Here is a 19,838-nt window from a genome sequence, read left to right on the forward strand (position 1 = left end):
TAAAAAAATAATGTTTCTCTTCTTAAGCCATGATTCTGTGGTATTTAATTATGGCAGCCCTTACAAATTAATACATCTTAAATATTATATAATTTAACTGAGTTTTGGCATTCCTTTATTTTTTAACATGTCAAAGCTGTATATTTTTTTATATATATGTGGAGAAAGAAATCTTAAGAGTATGTAATCTGATCAAAATCAATCTGTCAACTAAGAAAACTACATTTCATAAAAATGGAATGAATGGCTCAGACTCATACCACAGTTATTGGCTGATTTGAAATGAGAACGGTGTTTTCATGACTCCAAGTCTTATGGACTTTTCATTGTAGTATAGGGTCCGTTAAAAATACTTGCAATTTAAATATGAAATGCCAAGGCTCATTTTCAGCTAAGAATCACCATATCTGGAATAATTTTGCCATCCATAGTAGTTCCCTCAATGGTATGAACAACTGAATCACTAATGTGAATAACAGATTTTTAAAGATGATAAATTTATATTTAATAAACAAAAAGGGCAGAAAGAAAGTCAGATGACAAGCCTGGAAACAGAACCTATTGGTACTAGAATTAGAAATTCAATTGGGGTAGTGGTGTCAAAGAAGAGTAATACTACAAACAACAATAGCATTTGTCAAATTCTAGGTGAGAAAATAATAAATGCCACCATCTCAGAAAACAAAGGATGCACTCCATTTAACCCACCTTTGCAAATCTTCTCATTAAGTGAGATAATGCTTCAGGATTAGGGCACTCCAGTTTCTTAATAATCTCAAAGCTCTGGTTAAGCTGAGCAAAGACATCAACCACAGAACAAGAGAAGAGGGCATGATCAGACGTCTGCTGGAACTGAAGGGAGAGAAGGCGATACCATTCCAATAAGCACATTAGAGGGACTGTGGAAAGAGTCAAATCACGTAAATAAGTGAATCTCCTATACCATGTACCTTCATCTCATATGCCTTCATTTCCCATTTAATAAAATGCTTACCCATTTCAAAATCATTCATCTCCTTTCCTGGAAAAGTATTAGAACTAATATTAGAGACAGCCTCCTATTAATTGGTTTTTCTATTTCTACATTGAGGGACTAGTTCTCTCATTCCCCATAGATACAAAGATGGGTTAGCAAGCCTATTGTGGCTCAAGACTTTTAAGTTGTTCCAGAGGGATTTGGAGGGTGTCTCCTCCTAATCTTGAAATCCTGGAAAGCTTTCAGGACCAGGAAGTTTCGTTTAAGCTTGGTGAACTTGTAGACCCAGATCAATTCAAGAGGTAAAGGAATCCTGGAAGCAAAAGGGTAATTTTTTTTTTTAATTTAAACAATTCCCTAGAGTTTCTAGCAGCCCTTAAAAGTTGTGTTTTACATTTATTTTGGTCATTAGAGGATTAAAATAAAATTAATTAATAACAATGAGCCTAACAATCTCCGTTATGTTAAAAGTGTAGTGTGAAAGAGTATTGACAAAAAGTAATCTTAAACTAATTTAAACTTACTCCATCTTTTTTGTCTCTTCCTAGTGCTCCATGAAGAAACTCCATTGATACATCTTCATTTTCATCTAGCCACTGCATGACAAAAGGCTCAAACCACCTAAAAAAAAAAAATGTTACATACCATAAAAGATGTCATTTGCACATAATTAACAGTGAATACTGCTCTTTCCTTACATGAGAGTAATTCAGGACCTAAAATCTCTTTTCATTCCCTTTTTTGTAGTTCTGTTTCCTAGAGACCTTTAGCTTTACGTCATCAAACACATACATCCCTGTTTATTTACTTTCATTGTCTATCTCTTTCTTAGCTCTTCCCATGGTTTTTAAAACAAGCTTAGTTCCCACTCCCCACCCTACAATTCCCTTTATAATTCAAAATTTTATAAAATGTCAATCATGTGTGCTGTGTCCCCTATTATGCCATTCTCTCACTTTTTAGTACTTTACTGTTGGGCTTCCGCCCATACTGACTATTTTCCTTTAACTCATCCTAGGTGCTCACCTCTGACTTGTGATCTGTAATCCATCCGAAGTTGGGTTTTGTGAATGGTCAAAGTTTCAAAGTTCTTTTTTCCATGTGGAGGTGCAAGTGCAAAGCATCTTTTATTTTAGAAGATAATCCTTCTCCCTGCTGCCTTTAATTGGCATCATTGGTGCATATCAGGTAATGGCATATGTGGGTTTGTCTCTAGACTACTTTGTCCTATTGGTCTATTTGTCATACACTAACACCACTTCATTTAATAGCTGTATCTTTTGATTAAGTCTTCATAACTAATAGTGCAGCTCTCAAGGTTTTTTTTTTCTTCCTTCGTCTTCAAGATTATCTTGGCTATTCCTAATCCTTTGTATTTCTGTACTAATTTTTTGATTGAATTTGTCAATTTGCACAAAAATATCTGCTGAATTTTTTTTTTAATTTTTTTTAACGTTTATTTATTTTTGAGACAGAGAGAGAGACAGAGTATGAACGGGGGAGGGGCAGAGAGAGAGGGAGACACAGAATCGGAAGCAGGCTCCAGGCTCTGGGCCATCAGCCCAGAGCCCGACGCAGGGCTTGAACTCACGGACCACGAGATCGTGACCTGAGCTGAAGTCGGAAGCTTAACCGACTGAGCCACCCAGGCGCCCCTCTGCTGAAAGTTTTAATGGGATTGCATTAAGTCAATAAGTCTATAAGTCAATGGGGGGAGAATTACTATCTGTACAGTAATACACCTTTTAGGAACATTGTGTATATTATTAAGTTCATCTTAAATGTCTCTTAGTAACATGTCTCTATGTAACACCTTCTAGAAGTAGAAGGCTTGCACATGTTTCATCACCATTTGTTTCTCATGATTTCAATGATATTTAAATGGTAAGGTTTATATGTAATTTTTTAATTGCCTGTGGGTATTATATAGAAACTTAATTAACTTTTACATAGACTTATTCTCTTTTTAATTCTATTAGTTACCCTGTAGTTTCTTTTGGGTTTTCTAGATGCACAATTATGTCATACACAGATATTGACAGCATTAATATATGCTTTTGGAATCATTCTATTTTTTCTATTTCTTTCTTGTCTTATTGTATTATATAGCACTTTTAGTACAATGTTAAATAAAGGTGATGTTATCAGCTCTCAGTGTCATTTTTTTTATCTCAGGGGGAAACTTGCAAAATATTGTCAATAAGCATAATGTTTGGAGAGGAAGGGGATCAAGATGACAGAGTAGGAAGATCCTGAGATTTTGTCCTCTCACAGGCACACCAAAATCTATAATTATGTATACAACTATCTCAGAGAATGAAGTGAAGAATAACAGAACAGATATTATCTGTTAGCCACAAGGAGACAGCTAAGACAGGTGGAGAGGTGGTCTAGTCAGGACTGATGCCTGTCAGTGTAATGACCCACAAGAGGAAGGGATACTGTAACTGTCCCTCCCTGAGGAATAAGGGGTCTGAGACCCACATTAGGCTCCATAGCCCAGACAACCTCACCAGGAAAATGAGCACCCATAATATGTCTTTGGAAACCAGCAGGGCTTATATCGAGAAAAGCCAGAGAGCAACAGAAAATGGAAACTCTACTCTTAAAGGACATGCACTCAATCTCACTTACTTTGAGTCCCAGCACAGAGGCAGCACTTTGAAAAGCACCTGGGCTACCTGTGAAGGAGTTTCATTGACTAATTTTACAGCATGTGACAGAAGAGTGAGGATCTGTTGGAATATTCTCTGGGAAGAGAAGCCTGGCAGACACCATTTCCTTTTCACTTCTCTTCTATTTAGTTGACCTAGCCCTGGTGGGCACCTTTTCTGACACTCTCCATCTACTGCACCCAGTGCCCCACCCTGCAGAATCCCCGCCTAATCCCCTGCCCTGTCCTGGCTCTCCTCCCAAGTGGTTTCCCACACTGCCACATATGGCAGGAGACTTCAACCAGTTGTGGGGCCCCTTCCAAGCAACCTCCTGCCCCACCACACATGGTGGCCAGCACTGGGGTTCCCTCAAGCAATGCTGCCTAGGTTTGGGCGCATGCCAATGCAATAGAGCACCTGTGACAGTAGTAGCCAGACCTCATAGCCAGTCAGACCTCACAGTCAGCCACACCACAGGAGACCAGATATGGAAGCATCCTAAGTGTCCATGGATAAATGAACATATAAAGATGTGGTACAGATATATAATGGAATATTATCAGCCATAATAAAAAAATGAAATCTTGCCACTTGTAAAAACACCCCCAGAGGGTGTAATACCAAGTGAAATAAGTTAGATGAAAAAACACAGACGCCATATGATTTCACTTATGTGTGAAATATAAAAACACCAAACCAACATGCAAAAGAGAAATCAATTCACTGATACAGAGAACAATCTTGCAGTTGCCATAAGTGAGGAAAGGGGAGGGATGTGTGAAATAGAGGAAGGGGATTGAGAGGTACAAACTTTCAGTTATAAACTAAGTAACACATGGAAATACAATATACAGTATAGGAAACATAATAATATTGTAACAATTTTGCATGGTGACAGATAGTAGCTAGATATATGGTGATCAATTTGTAATGTATATAATGTTGAACAAGTACATTGTACTCCTGTTTGTCGACTACATTTCAATTGAAAAATAGGCACAATGTTTGTATAGTCATTTCTCTTTTGAAAGAGTGTGTCTTTATTATATTAAGATAGTTCCCTTCTATTTTTAACTTCTAGGAGAATTTTATAATAAACCGGTCTTGTATTTTATTAAATTATTATTTTGTGTCCAGTGTAAGGACTGTAGGGATTTTCTCTTTCATTCCTTAAATGTGGTGAATTGCATTCATTACTTTTAAAATGTGAAACCGATCTTGTATTTCAGGAATAAATACTTCTTGGTCATGCTATATTAGTCTTTTTATAAACTACTGCATTCTATTGGCTATGCTATTTATTTATTTTTTAAATGTATGCTCAGAGAGAAATTGTTCTTTAATTATATGTCGTATTTTCAATAAGTTTTAGTAGGTGAAAATATGCTGAACTCAACAAATTATTTGAGAAGTTTTCCTGCCTTTTCTGGAAGAGTTTGTGTAAGAGTGGTGACATTCTTCTTTAAATAGTTGGAAGAATTCCATTTGGAGCCTTCTGCACCTGGAGTTTTTGTTGTGTGATTTTAAACTATGGATTCAAATTTTAAAACTTATGGGCCTATTTAATTTTTTTTTTACATTAGCCTAGTAAGTTATATAAAGGAACTGGAGATTTTGTCTAACTTCTAAATGTGCTGGCATAAATGTCTTTTTATGTTTTACATTACCTTTAGTAATGTCCTTTTCAGATAACAATTTGCGACATCGGTTTTTCCTTTTCATTTCCCATTGGTCTTGCTAAATCTTCTTTTATCTTTATCATATTTTTAAAACATCAAATTTGGCTTTGCAATTTCTTCCATTTTAAAATTTATTTTTGTTTCAGGTCATGTTGATCATTTTCTTCCTTCTACTTTCTTTTGACATAATTTGGTTTTTAAACTATTCTTCTGATAGGTACACTATTGATTTTATACCTTTCTCCCTCTCACTACAGAATCATAGAATTCTACAGAATTTCTGTCTATGGAATTATAGAATATCATTCTATTTCCTGTTTTAGCTGCAATCCACAAGTTTCAATATGTCATATTTTATTATCACAGTTCAAAATATTTTGTAATTCATTCACACTGTGATTTCTTTTTTAACTCATGAATTAGAGTTTTCTGCTTAATTTCCCTATCTGGTCATGTTCTAGTTATCTTCTTAGAGTTGATTTCTGGCTTAATTCCACAGTGGTACTAGAATATACAGTATATATTTCAATCTTTGAAAATCCATTAGACTTCCTTTATGGTCGAACAAATAGTCTATTTTGGTAAATGCACTAAGTGCATATGATAACAATGTGTGTTTTGTCATCATTTGTTATAAGTTGTAGATAGGTGTGTGTGTGTGTGTGTGTGTTTGTAAACAATTCCCACAAAAAATTATGGAACCCCTAGGTGACCAGATACAGATATAGATACAGAAGAATAAATATATTTAAGTATGTTATTTGTGTTGTTGGAACTTCTGTATTTTTACTGACTTTTTTGTCCGAATGTTTAGTCAGTTGCTGAAAAATGTAATCTCCAAGTAGCATTGTAGATTCATTTTTTCCTTTTATTTCTGACAATTTTTGCTTTATATATTTTGTTAACATGTTATGAGATACATTTACATTTCTAACTGATATATCTTTTGTTAAATTGCTTCTTCAATCATCACGATATATTTCTATTTCTCAAAATTATCTTATTATTATATTTCTTACCTTGAAGTCTCTTTTAATATCAGTATCTTGTGAAAGTTTTATCTCAATTATTATTTTCATCCTTTTATTTAACCTTTCTAGATGCATAAATTATGAGCAAGACAGTTTGGTGTTACTATTTTATCTGGTAGGCCAGTATTAATCCATTAATATTTAATGATTACATTCAATTTTCTGATATATTTAGTCTTAAAAATATCATCTTGCCCCCCCCCCCCCCCCCCACCACACACACACCCAAATTTCCTGCCTGCTCTTTATTCTTTGCATTTTCCTTTCTTACCTTTAGGTATGTTTTATTACCCTCCACCCTACTGTGTTATGAATACACAATAAAGTACCTTATGGAGTTACCCTATAAATTATAACATATATCTATGACATACCCATGACATATTAGAGGATTTTTAAATTTTTTTAATGTTTATTTATTTTTGAGAGAGACAGAGACAGAATGAGAGTGGGTTAGGGGCAGAGAGGGAGGAAGACAGAATCTGAAGCAGGCTCCAGGCTCCGAGCTGTCAGCACAGAGGCCAATGCAAGGCTCGAACCCATGAGCTGTGAGATCATGACCTGAGCCAAAGTCGAACTTCAACTGATTGAGCCACCCAGACGCCCCTAGAGGATTTTTAAATTGGAGTATTTTACACTTTGTGAACAATTCAAGGATCTTACAACATATTAACTGCATGTGTTTATCCAATTGTCTTGTACTTTACTTCTATGTATATTTTCTTCTACAGATTTTTAATTTTTAAACAGTTAACATATTTTAAATTTTATTCTTTGCATACATTTTGTAGTGCATTATTTGCTACATTACTATATTTTTATCTTTAGTCATTTTCATTCTATCTGAAGTATGGCTTATATATTTTTGGTGAAGGTCTGCTGGAAATGGATTCTTTCAGCTTCTCAGTTATATAAATATACTTATGTCACTTTGTTTTGAAAGAATATATATTATTTTTGGAAGGATATTTTTGATGCTTATAGAACTCTAAGCTTGTTAGTTGTTTTCTTTCAGCACTTAAAAGGTATCATTGCAGTGTATTCTGGTTTCAGTCACTCCTACTGAACAATCATCCACGAGTATTACTGTAGCTCCTTTGAAGGTAAAGTGTCTTCCCTTCCTTGACTTCAATAAATGGAAAGTTTTTTAAAATTCTTTTTTGGTTTTAAGCAATTTTCTATGATGCAATGACAGGTAGTTTTTCTTGCATTTAAATATTCTGCTTAGGACTGATAGAAATTCTTGAGCTGTGGTTTCATGTTTTTTTTCATCCATCTTACAAAATCCATACACTGTGCCTTCTCTCTTCTCCTTTTCTGGGACTCATTTCTTTGTACATTAGACCTTTGCAATTTGTCCCATGTACTCTTTGTTCTCTTCTTTCTTCTATATTGTGTATTTTTTGTCTCTCCCTCTATTTTATATGGAAAATTTCTCCAAATTTATTTTCCATTTTTAATCCCCTCTTCTGCTATATATAATCTGCCTTTAAACCCATTTATTACATTCCTAATTTCATCTTTTTTCAGTTCTGCAATTTTCATTGTATTTTTCTTATACAAATTTATTTTCCATTTTCAATCCCCTCTTCTGCTATATATAATCTGCCTTTAAACCCATTTGTTACATTCCTAATTTCATCCTTTTTCAGTTCTGCAATTTTCATTGTATTCTTCTTATAGAATGTTGAAATTCTCTCACATTTTGAAGATACATCAAAGCCTATGTCTGGTAAGTATAATGTCTGCTTTTTCTTGGAGTCTAGTCACTTGGTGCTGTTGCCTGGCCGTCTAATTTTTTTGTTGAATATTACATATTATCTATGAAAAATTATGGAACCTTTGATTGGTCATTTTCTCCTGAGAAAATCTAAATTTGTCCTTGTATTTACAGGATCATAATGGAGACAAGGCTGAATTTTAGGCTGGGCCATTTCTAGTTCTTCAGAGCCCTGAAGGATCTCACCTGAAAGTCTGGGAAGTCTTATTTCTTAGGAAGTCTTGACCTCTCATTTTTGTCTCCCTAGTATTATGAGGCTGCTGACATATCTACTCAATTTTTAACCTCTCAGTCCCTGCTTTCTACTTGCTTATTTCTGCCTCAGTCTCCACACAAGGGCAGATTAAAAATCAGAAAATACCTCAGGGAGAAACTGTATGCAGGATGTTATGTTTACTTTTCTGGGGTTCCCATCTTTCTAGGAATTGACCCTGCAAGTCCAAGCAGCCTTCATAGTACTGAACACCAATTTTTATTTCTCCAGCCTAGGGAGATTGCTATAAACTAGGCTGCTATTCTCTGTTTGGCCACCAAGACCTGCACTGCTAATTGTCAAATGCATGGGAGCAGGGAGGATGGAGAGAAAAAAACAAACAAACACACAAACAAAAACAAAAAACAAAAAACCTTGTAGCAAATACAGGAATCACCTCAATGCATTTCTCTTTTCTCAGGACCATAACTTCTTAAATCCTGGTTGCCTTGATTTTTCTCTGATGCTATTTAATTTTATTCAGCTTTTATAATGGTCTTCAGTATGCATGCCAGTCTGATTTTAGTTAGTGTAGTTTCGTCGAGACAGAGCCAAACAAAAGTGTCCAGCTAATAGCATCTCTTTTTTACAAGCCAATGATACTATCAGCTGCTTAGGCACATATATTTCATGTTTAACTCTTTCCTATTTCTTTTTTTTTTTTAATTTTTTTTAATGTTTATTTATTTTTGAGACAGAGAGAGACAGAGCAGAACGGGGGAGGGTCAGAGAGAGGGGGAGACACAGAATCCGAAGCAGGCTCCAGGCTCTGAGCTGTCAGCACAGAGCCTGATGCGGGGCTCAAACCCACGGACTGTGAGATCATGACCTGAGCCGAAGTCGGACGCTCAACCGACTGAGCCACCCAGGCGCCCCTCTTCCCTATTTCTTTTATCCTCATTTGTATTTAGTTGACAAATTATGTAAATTCTATCTTTGAAATCTCTCTCCCACACATACTCATCTTTGACATCCTTGCTACAATCATTTTCTAATGTGTATAGAGTTTTAACTTATCCCAGTATCTCACTGTACCCTATAAACTTCTATGAGAAAAGTCATACTAAATGGAAATTCATTACATTACTCCCTACCTTCTAAATCTCTTCTTTGTCCCCCATTCTCTGTCTCTTCCAATGCCCACAATGCCTAAGAATGTGGGGCAAGCTTCACAGCTTTTATTTATAATAATCTAGTTCAAAACTACATTTCCTATCTACTCATTTTGTAAACATATCCTATACCCCACTAGAATGGCATTATTTCCTGTGGACCCTAGCCCATATATTCCTAATTCCATAATAATGCTCATAACTTACCTTTTAATCTAAATGCTTTTCTTGCCATAAACTGACCAAATTTTCAAAGTCTATATCAAATGCTACTCCATACATAAAGATTATGTAGAGTCCTCCATAGGGTAATGTCTCCCTTCTGTGAGAACCCACTGCACTTTGCTTGTGCTTCTTGAATTAGTGCTTATTAAATTTTGCCTTGCTTTATCATGAATTTTATACTTATTAGTATCTCATCAAGCACAAGCTTCTTCCAGGTTGCAGTCTTTATCCTATTCACTATTGTCCTATAGCACTTGACATGGTGCCTGGCATATGGAAGACCCTCGTCAATAGAATTAAATAGAATTCCGATAAATGTCAGATGCAGAGTATTATAGGTCTGTGTGCTTAGAAATGTATTTGATACAGGCATATTTATGAAAATATTACCTGTTTAATTATAACTTCTATTTTAGAAATATGCATTTCTAAGACATTTTTTCAGTTTAAATTAAAGGGAAAAATCTGAATATAATGCTCAGTATACAAATACCTTCATTTTCCCAATAAAAATTTGAGTTTGAGCACTTTCACAGAAAATAACCTCATTATGTAAGCCATATTTGTTTTGTATTTCTTTTCCTTTGAGTTGAATATCCAAGTGAATGCAACACAATTCAATTAAATATGTAGCTGAAAAATGCAACACAATTCAATTAAATATGGTCTGAAAGAAATGCAAGTCATTTAATGTTAATTTTATAATAGAAATGTCTGCATCCACGCAGAGACTATGAGAAGAGATTTTAGGGCTTCATAATTCAGGTATAATTTTTACAAGACTATGAATTGAAGACTTGGGGGTGAAAATCACTACTTACAAGGAATATTCAGGGACAGCATCCTTGAAGGCAGGAAGCTCTCGCACGTATTCATTATAAAACCATTTCACTTTGAAATGCAAATTCATATAATCGGTGCTCTTGCATAACCGCTGCTTCTCATGTTCTATAACAGATAAAATCAAACATTTAATAAAGTTTGGTTTGCCAACAATGCTGCTGTATTCTAATCTACTTTTATTAGTGGTAATTTAAAAAGGAAGAGAATAGCATATTTGAGGTAAAATCTAAGTGAATTGTTAAAGACAGACCTGAAATTTCACAAAATGCACAAAAGCATCCTTAGGTCCTCTGTAGAATAGGGGAAGTAATAATGAAAAGTAACTTGAATGTTCTAATGTGCTTGCCCAAAAAAGGTGAGAATTCTGATGTAAAGTGTTAGAACCTACCAAACCTTTTCTATTTATTTGCATGCTTTCATATTTTGACACTTTTAGCCTGATGCAAAGTTCTAGGGAGAATTAAACTCTAAGCATGGATAAAACATGAATCAAACTAGGAGACATAATCCTTGATAAATACTGGCAATGTGAATGAGTAGATCACATTCTGGCCTGGATATTTAACATTGAAAGAATTAAGAGTTGAAAAGGAGAGGAAATATATCAAACTTCTAAGCCAGATGATTTCTTCTTCCCCTTTTAAGCTCAGCTAAAATTATTTTGTACCCTGTGGCTCTTTTGACATTTCTTTAGCAGGATTTCTGAATATGTGACTTTTTTTTTTCTTTTCTTTTCTTTCTTTTTTTTTTTTTTTTTTTTTTTTTTTTGCTCTAGCTTAGGAAGTATAGCTTAAGACTGTTTCTTTCTTTTTCTTCTTTTAAAATCTGGATATATAGTACTGGGGAACAGTGACAAGTAATAGTATTACTGAACATGTTTATCGCTGCTTCTCCCCTCCCTCCAATATTAACATCTCTGCCAATTCTGGCTACAAATATAGATATAACCAAACCCCAAATATTCCAGACTATAAGTTGAAGTGTCCTCTTACAAGTTCTGCATGAGGTCTGTGAATGTTTCTTAAGCAAAGTTCTTTGATTCATATTGGAGACATCCCATACTATACATTTCAGACTGAAAATACTAACTGAAGCAATTAAATTGTTATACACAAATTGAGAGCATCTTTGTTTTCCAAAATGTGACTATAGAGGGATTTAAATACCAATGATAAACACAGGAGGGAACACAACCCCCAATCAAACATTTTCAAATTATCTAAACAACTATTCATTCAAGACAATTTGTAGAGATTATAATTGTAATCTAATGTTATACATAGACACAAGAATAAACTAGTACTTATAGACTAAACTCCCAAACAAAATTATGAACTAGGTAACATTTTGCTTCAACTCCCTCCAAATTTATTTCATTCTTTCTTTTAATGTTAATTCTCCCCAACCCTTTTCCTCAGATGTCTAGTATCCCTCCACACCATAAGAGGAGACATTTATTTGATAAACTCATAGTTAGGAATTTAATGCAACACTACCCTCAAACCCAGATAAAATAAGACCTTTGTCTTAACACCCACACATTAAGAAGACTCTACTCGTCACAAATACAAACTCAAAAATTAAATAGATTGTGGTCACTCGGGATCTCATACGTGGTACCCACAGAGTGAGCCAGAACCCTAAACATCTGCTCTTGTGACTGACACCACCTGCTCTTATGATTAACACCCTATAAGCTCACAGAAAGACTTTGGACTATCTTTTGTTCTATATTCTAAAAACAAGAGATGACTACTTCCAGATGCTACTAATGTTTGTAGACTGCCATTGCTGACAAAGAAATAGATACTGCTTTGGAGTATAGGAAGAAATTTGAGCTATGGAAGCATTTAAGAGAAAGGGCAAACTAACTCACCAGTTCTTTCTCTGGATGGCATAAATCCAACAGATTACTGCATAACAAAGTATTATTTCCAAGTTTTAAGAAGTACCCATTTTCTTTGGTTTGAATTTATGCATTTGAAGCCACTCATGAATCAGTGAGGCATGCAAAACAGGTGCACCTGCTGGCTGGGGAATATTTTGAATACTAAATCATTCATATGACTCTCAAAATTTGTATATGTGTGGTTCTAGATGTAATATACATGAAGCCTGAAATTCTTTGGCAACTAGCTATCTACTGACTTCTAGAATTATCAATAGTTTTATTTTTGGAATTTAAATTTACAAGGTTTGACTTCCTAAATTTTAGCTTTATTCAAATGATTTACAAAAAAAACTTAGATAATTTGCATTGTGTCCTCATTTTAATAAATATTTTTAAGTATCTTTGAAGAAAAAGAGTTTTCTGCAAACTATATACAAACTATATCTGAAAGTACATTTGGAAATAATTTAAAATTTTTTTGTATAGTTTATGTTAAATTACATGAAATTACATAAATTACATTCAGTTCATGTCTATTTTGAATGTAATAATATTTTAGTTTTCAATTAGCAATAATCGCGCCTCGGATAAACCTCATTGGCTACGATACTGCCACTGCGCAAAGCTTGAATGTAATAATATTTTATGTTTTAATCCTTTAATATTAAGATTGTGTGTAAACTTAAATTGGATGGGAAAAATATAAGTGCATCTCAGAAAAGAAAAAAAAAAGGAATAGAAAAAGAAATAGAAAAGAAGTTCAGTGACAAGATATAATTTTTTTTAATTTTACAGAGAGATTTTTTAATCTTAAGTAGACTCCATACTCAGTGCAGAGTTTGATGAGGGGTTGGATGTCATGACCCTGGGATCATGACCTGAGCCAAAATCAATAGTCAGACACTCAACCAAGCCACTCAGGCACCTCTATACTTGAAAGTTTTATATCAGGAAAAAGTTAAAGAGAGCAGACATCATGTGACTTAGCATGACTGTAAATAGAATGCAAAACATTTAAAATATTTTATTATAACTGTCTAATTTGTAATTGTGCTGAAATAAAGATGAAAATACATTTTTCTGAAAGAAAAATATAATTTATGACACTTGGACATTTACTTTGAAAACCTAAACACTGCCACCCAGAACACCTAAATATACACATTGATAATTAAGTTGTATTATCTTTGACATTTTGCCAATATGCAGCCTATTAAAAAAGAAATGTTTTTAATCTCGTCAATATACAAGGACATTTATTTGTTGAGGTAGGAATATAGAACTACATTGCATTCAACAGTTTGTTAGCTTGATTTAGAAATTATAAATATTTAGGTCTATGGTAAGTGGGGCTCCATGTGTGCTCTTGACTTTGCAAATGTTATCAGTGAACCTGACTTGATGTGTTACCTCTTCCAAGAGTGTTTGCACATTAACAAAATCCTGGAGGTAAGGGTAAGCCAGTTCCAGCTAATACCAGGAATGTTTATTTAGCATTTATCTTCTGCTAGGTCATGTAGGAGGGACTGTGGATGTAAAGATGAAGATCCATGTGCATAGAGCTCAGGAAGGGTGACATATAATACTACATGTAATACAACATGGCAAGTGCCATTATTTGATATGCAGAGGGGAATACTGTTTCTCAGAGGACATGAATTTAGCCCCACCTTTGTGCTTTAGGTGAACACTTAAATAGAGAAATGATTTGTGATTAGTCGTTCATTGCACAAAGAGGAATTTGAATCAAAGGACACATGTCATATAAAACAAGACATTTTTTCTTTGAAGTACTATTTAATATATATGTGTCTCTTTCATGAAGCTCTATGTCTCCAATTAAGACTGTGGGTTTTTATCCCTTCTCTCAGGTTTTTAGATGTTTTAGTAGTGTGAGTGAACCTTAAATTTATGTTGTACCATAAAAAGAAAAAGTTTACCAATCTTTGTTCCTTACAATGAAGTTATCTCTATACTTTGGAAAGCAGGTAAAAGCCAGCTGTAGGCAGTGTCCCTGTCAGTTTTTCAGGAAAGAATTTCAATTTATTTTCATAATCCATGTACACTTCACTTCTCCATAATTACAAAAGTCTTTTCTCCATCCCTATTTGGGTACTCTGTTCAGAACATACAGAACATCCCCGACTCATTCACTTGGACTCTGAAAGCTTCCTCAATTCCTACATTCCCCTCGTTCCTGCTGTTCCTACACTTCCAGAACAGAATCACCTCTAGATGTTGAATCTTCTGTAGCCACAGAGTAGCCAGGCTACTTTCCCTTCTTCCCCACCTCCCAAGTCTCTCCATTGTGGATCAGTATGAGAAAGGAGATAGGAAGGATACCAATGATCCTTTTGCAAAATGAAATCTAATACTGCTCTAGTCTAGAGACCATACTCTAGTTCCTAGGAATATACCTGACAGAATAGCTCAAACTATCAGGGTTTTACCAGCCTCTTTGCAGAAAATAAACTTAGAAGATTACTATTAGCTTCCTCCTTACAGAAATGCTTTCCCTCCCTATGAATTCTTTCCTATCTCTCGAAGTCATATTTCTCATGTACTATCAACCAATATTTACTGCTGTCTGTGGACTGAAACAGGAGACCAGTACCATCTGTTTTCATTTTCTGCCAATTCAACAAGAATAATGGACATCTTTACATGTATTATGCACTTCAGCTGATACAGCAAGAGGTTTTCAGTTTATTGAGTTAGTTGGTGATGTGAGCTTGATCTTGAGGAAAATGCAAACAAAACTGGAAAGGGTATGCTCCTGTATAATAAGGCCCACTTGTGATGTTTGTCTTTAAGTAGAAAATATTAATTATAATTTAAACATTTTTTAGCAGTGACTTGTAATCATTATTAGTGATTATAATCAGTATTAGTGGTGAATATAACTATTCGGCTACCAAACCATGTCCTTTTCTTCATAGGCATACAACCAAACCGTATTTCCCAACATTTCTTGCAGTAGGCCTGGCCTGTGACTAAATTTTGGGCCAAAGCAATGTATGCCATTTCCAGACTTGCCCTGAAACACCTACTCTGAAATAATCCTCTTTTCCCTCATTTGTTAGCCAGATGCTGAAGATCCAAATGAGGATTTCAAGGCTCGGTGGAATCAAAGAGCCACTAAAGGGTAGAAGTCTGGGTCCCTCAACCAATTCTCAGAAGAGAGTTGCCGAATCAGAAGTACCTACTTGGACATATACAAGTGAGAAATAAACAAACCGATAATGTATTAAATAGTTTGTTACAGAGTTGGGCTACCTGGAATTATATTCTACTGCATTACAAAAAGTTTTAAGATTGAGACCCACTTGCTAATTAACCTCCAAATTGTTTTCTACGTTCTTATTTCTTTTATATGTGTATATGCATTTATCTGTATATATGGATATAGATATTCAGGCTATTCCCTTGCTTTGCGAAACTGTGTTGGTAAAGCTATGTCTATCAGACCTCACTATGAATTCATCCATCAACACACAGGAAATCAGTTAATCAAACTTGTTAAGTTTATGTTAAGAAAACAATAAATAGGCTCTGAGAAAGGATCATAGAGGTAAAATAGATTAATGCCACTTTTTATTTTTCTGTCAGCCTTATTTCATACTTGTGGGCTTTCTGCTATATTCTGAGTAGTTATTATTACCACTTACGTGACTCTATAAAAAGTGAGCTGTTATTGTTCCAAAATCCACATGCCTGTTTTTCTCGGGTCTTTAGATATCCCTCCCATAATGTGTAATTATATATTATAAAGGGACAGTTCAAGTAAACTACAATTACATCCTAACTGCCACCTACCAAATATCAATGTAGGAAATAATATCAAATTCAAAATATTCTTCAAATTATCTTTAATTCAATTCAAATTATCTCCTGCTTAGTGCTAGACCACAATGACAAAGTTATATTTATCTCATAGAAGATAAATGACTCTTAGAATTTATTTAGCCATCAATCCTCCTACATTTTTAATTTTGGCAACAAAGATTTAACTAGCTCATTACATTTACCAAGTAAAACATTTAATTAGTTTTCCAAATTGCCGTACAATAATTTTGCACAAAATTTAATCTTTGACTTTCAATGCTAAATATGAATATTTTACTACCAGTATAAAACTGCTTTGCTTAAGTTGTGCAAAGACACTTGTTAATTTGAAAGTATATGCCTATTTTCCTTTAGATGGCATTTACAAGCATTTAATTGAAAAGAATATATTTTTTTGAAAGTTGATGTTTATGCATGGGATTTTATGTATAATGCAGTAATGTACAATTATGTATTAGTATATAGGATGGGGTGGTATACACTCAATCTATTCTCATGCCAAAAGCAAATGTGCTGCCATCAACCATCACAGTGTGATTTTCTAGTTCTTAGTTCTTAGTTTTATTGTATAAACACTGTGTTGCCCTATAGTTGGTAGTGTACATTTTTTTAGGACTATCTTAAACATCCCTGTATTTTACACTGGTGATGATATGGAAGTTCTGGAAGGAATATCAAATAATAAATTGGTATTAGGGGCCCAAGGACATGATGTTTTGTGACACATTGTGTACTCACAAATCTAAAACTACATCACCTAGAAACTTTGGTTCTAAAAATAAATAGGTATCAGACTTTTATGTATAATAGATACATATAAACATTTATCAAAGATAACCATAAATTTATATTAACTATATATAGGTGGGGATCATGGGCTCCTTTTTATACACTGAAAGTGCTAAACCATGTAGTTAGAAGTAAAAAAGAAAAAGAGAATACAAGTTATAGGTTTCTATTTTAAAATAGCTCTATAAAGGGCTTCTAATATCCATACATCTTGGGGTGAGAATCATATAAATTTCTGGCTGCCAAAGTAAGCTGGTATTAAGAAGCTATATAGCTTGAAATAATAAAATAAAAATGAATATATATATATATATATATATATATATATATATATATATATCATGTTAGCAAAAAGTAATTTGGACCAATGGGAAGCTTCCAGGGAGGAAAATCAGCCAACAAGAGAAAAGATTAAGAACAATAGTAAATTACTGTAATCAACTTTCTTAGGTTCAATGACTACAAAGCAACAAATATCATTAATTTTTGTAGGGTAAGAAAAAAATACCAGTTTCTTTCATGACACATTTCTGATAACCCAGCCTTAGCAAAACACTAGGAAAAAGAAAAGCCAATAAAATCTGCCTTACTCCATGACCACTAAAACTGATGCTAGAAGCAGTTTTACCTTTGAGAAGGAGTAGCTGACAGTCGTCACCATAAATGCAATCAATCCCTCAGCAGAATCCCAGAATGCATCTAGGCTCTCCAGGTTCATTAAACCAGGAATGATGTGGAATCAGACTTACTTCATAAACACACTCTGATACATCTGTGGTGAGTTTAGACATATATCAACCCACAAACCTACACTGGCGGGTTTAGAATAAGAACAGTGCTTTCCAATGGAACTCAAACCTCCTCAACCCATCTCATTGCCATCCAAAACTTGAACTTTCTCTATTTCTGGGAAAAAAGTTATTCACAAATGAGCTGTGATTTGGCCACGTTTTACTTTAAAACTTTCTTTGCCAAATTTAAGTAGCACCATACCAACACTTTCTCTATAATCTTCATCGATGACACAAATTCCTATACTTCTGATGTGTTCTGAAGCCAACTCAGTATGTAGAGTTACTGAGCTCCAGAACACCCAGAAGGGGAAACATACCAGTTCATGACCTGGGAAAATAAGGAAGTAGTATGGAGGCAAGACCACACAATCTGGTGCTAGAAACCTAGAGATGGATAGTTGTAAAGGAAAAAGTGGGATGAGATGAGAAAGAGCATTCAAAATCAGAGAGGGCCAAAAGACTGGAATATAATGGTAAAATACAGGCACCCTGAACAGCTACTGGAATTAATTGACAAGTCATGGAGCAAGAGTGTGTGGCTGACAAGTTCAGATACAAGAAGGTTAGTGTGACTAACACAGAGTTGAGTGGGCAAGAGTGGTGACAGCTAATTTCAGAGAAAAGCCAAGGCCAAATCACACAGGATCTTGTAACCTGTGAATAAGGACTTCTTCTCCTAAGAGTTATGCAGTAACACTGGAGGATTCTGGGGTAATTTACATTTGTAAAATATCATTTTGGATGCCGTCTGGAGACAGTAGGAGGGCATAAAAGAGACTATGCAGAACAAGCAATGGGTGAGGCATCTTAGACGTGGGTGGTAATAGTGATGATTCTGGTGGAAGTGGTGAGGCATGGGATCTATTCTTGGTTGTCTGTATTTCTGTCACATAACCATGCCTGTAACCTCTTCCGTTCCTAGATAAACTCTCTTAGAACAAATAGGGCGACTTAATAATTTTTTTTATTTCCCCACACTACCTTCTCTGCTTAGAGCCATAGATGGATGGATAGACTGATAGATAAAAGGATGGAAAGACTGTATCTGGCTCTTTTGCCATGTCTATTCCATCATTTTCTCCTCAGTCTTGCTGAGGATAGAGTAGATCATCAAGCAGACTGGTAGAGTACCTGCTCAACATTGGACTTGGTCTATAAGTGCGGTAGTTTATTAGCTTCTCATGGGGGAAAAGCCACTGCTTTGTCTTAAAAGGTCCAATCATCTGTATTAAAATAAAAGGCCTTGTTTACTTAGGTCAGTAAGTTTTTAAATTAAGTATTGTCAATGAAATATAGACAATTTTATTCCCACATACATAGCTCATAGAAGCCACTTACGAATAATCAGTTTCATGTAGTTCTCAGAAGTTTACACCTTTTATTGCAATAACATTGCTTGTACCTTTTTCTTGAAAGACTCAAATATTTATGAATTTTACTTCTCATAGCTCCCTGTACTTTTTCTCATCACTTATTTAAATGTAACTTGTAGTGGAGATTCTTTTTCAGGATAAAATTGACTTCTATCAATTTCTATAAATATACAAAGATTTCTCTTTTTGGTAGATTTCAACTAAGCTATTTTTTTCTTTGCTTTCTGAGTTGCCATGATCTCTTTATTACTTATAAAGGAAAAGTAGCTAATTGATAATGCATTATTATAGGTGAAAAAAATCAGTTAATTTATATTTTAGCCAAAAGTTGTTACAACATCCTAAATATGTGATTACTTTTCATTTTATTATTGGTGGTAATTTTAATTTTATTAATAATTTTTTGGTAATTCTCAAAAGAGACAATAGTCTTTAAACATATAAAAAAATGCCTAACTTCATTTATACTTAAAGGTATAAACATTTAATGAGATGGTACTTATCAGTGCACAAAAAGTAAAAAATATACAGATTCATATATGTAACATATATATGAATTTATATATTTATATATGATGCATATTCATATATA

General features: G+C 34.3%; 1 protein-coding gene and 1 pseudogene across 1 annotated transcript in view; both read right to left on the reverse strand.

The window, feature by feature from the left end:
- Positions 1–19,838, reverse strand: part of UNC13C (unc-13 homolog C) — a 371,311-nt gene that overhangs the window by 129,474 nt on the left and 221,999 nt on the right. Inside the window, exons 15-17 of the mRNA XM_042941974.1 lie at positions 10,532–10,658; positions 1,501–1,597; positions 709–852 (exon numbers count right to left, since the gene is read on the reverse strand). Of these exons, the coding sequence (XP_042797908.1) occupies positions 709–852; positions 1,501–1,597; positions 10,532–10,658 (368 nt within the window). The remainder of the gene's footprint in view (positions 1–708; positions 853–1,500; positions 1,598–10,531; positions 10,659–19,838) is intronic.
- LOC122223239 lies at positions 12,941–13,071 on the reverse strand (annotated as a pseudogene).

Source organism: Panthera leo, chromosome B3 (genome assembly GCF_018350215.1).
Source record: "Panthera leo isolate Ple1 chromosome B3, P.leo_Ple1_pat1.1, whole genome shotgun sequence".
NCBI lineage: Eukaryota > Metazoa > Chordata > Mammalia > Carnivora > Felidae > Panthera > Panthera leo.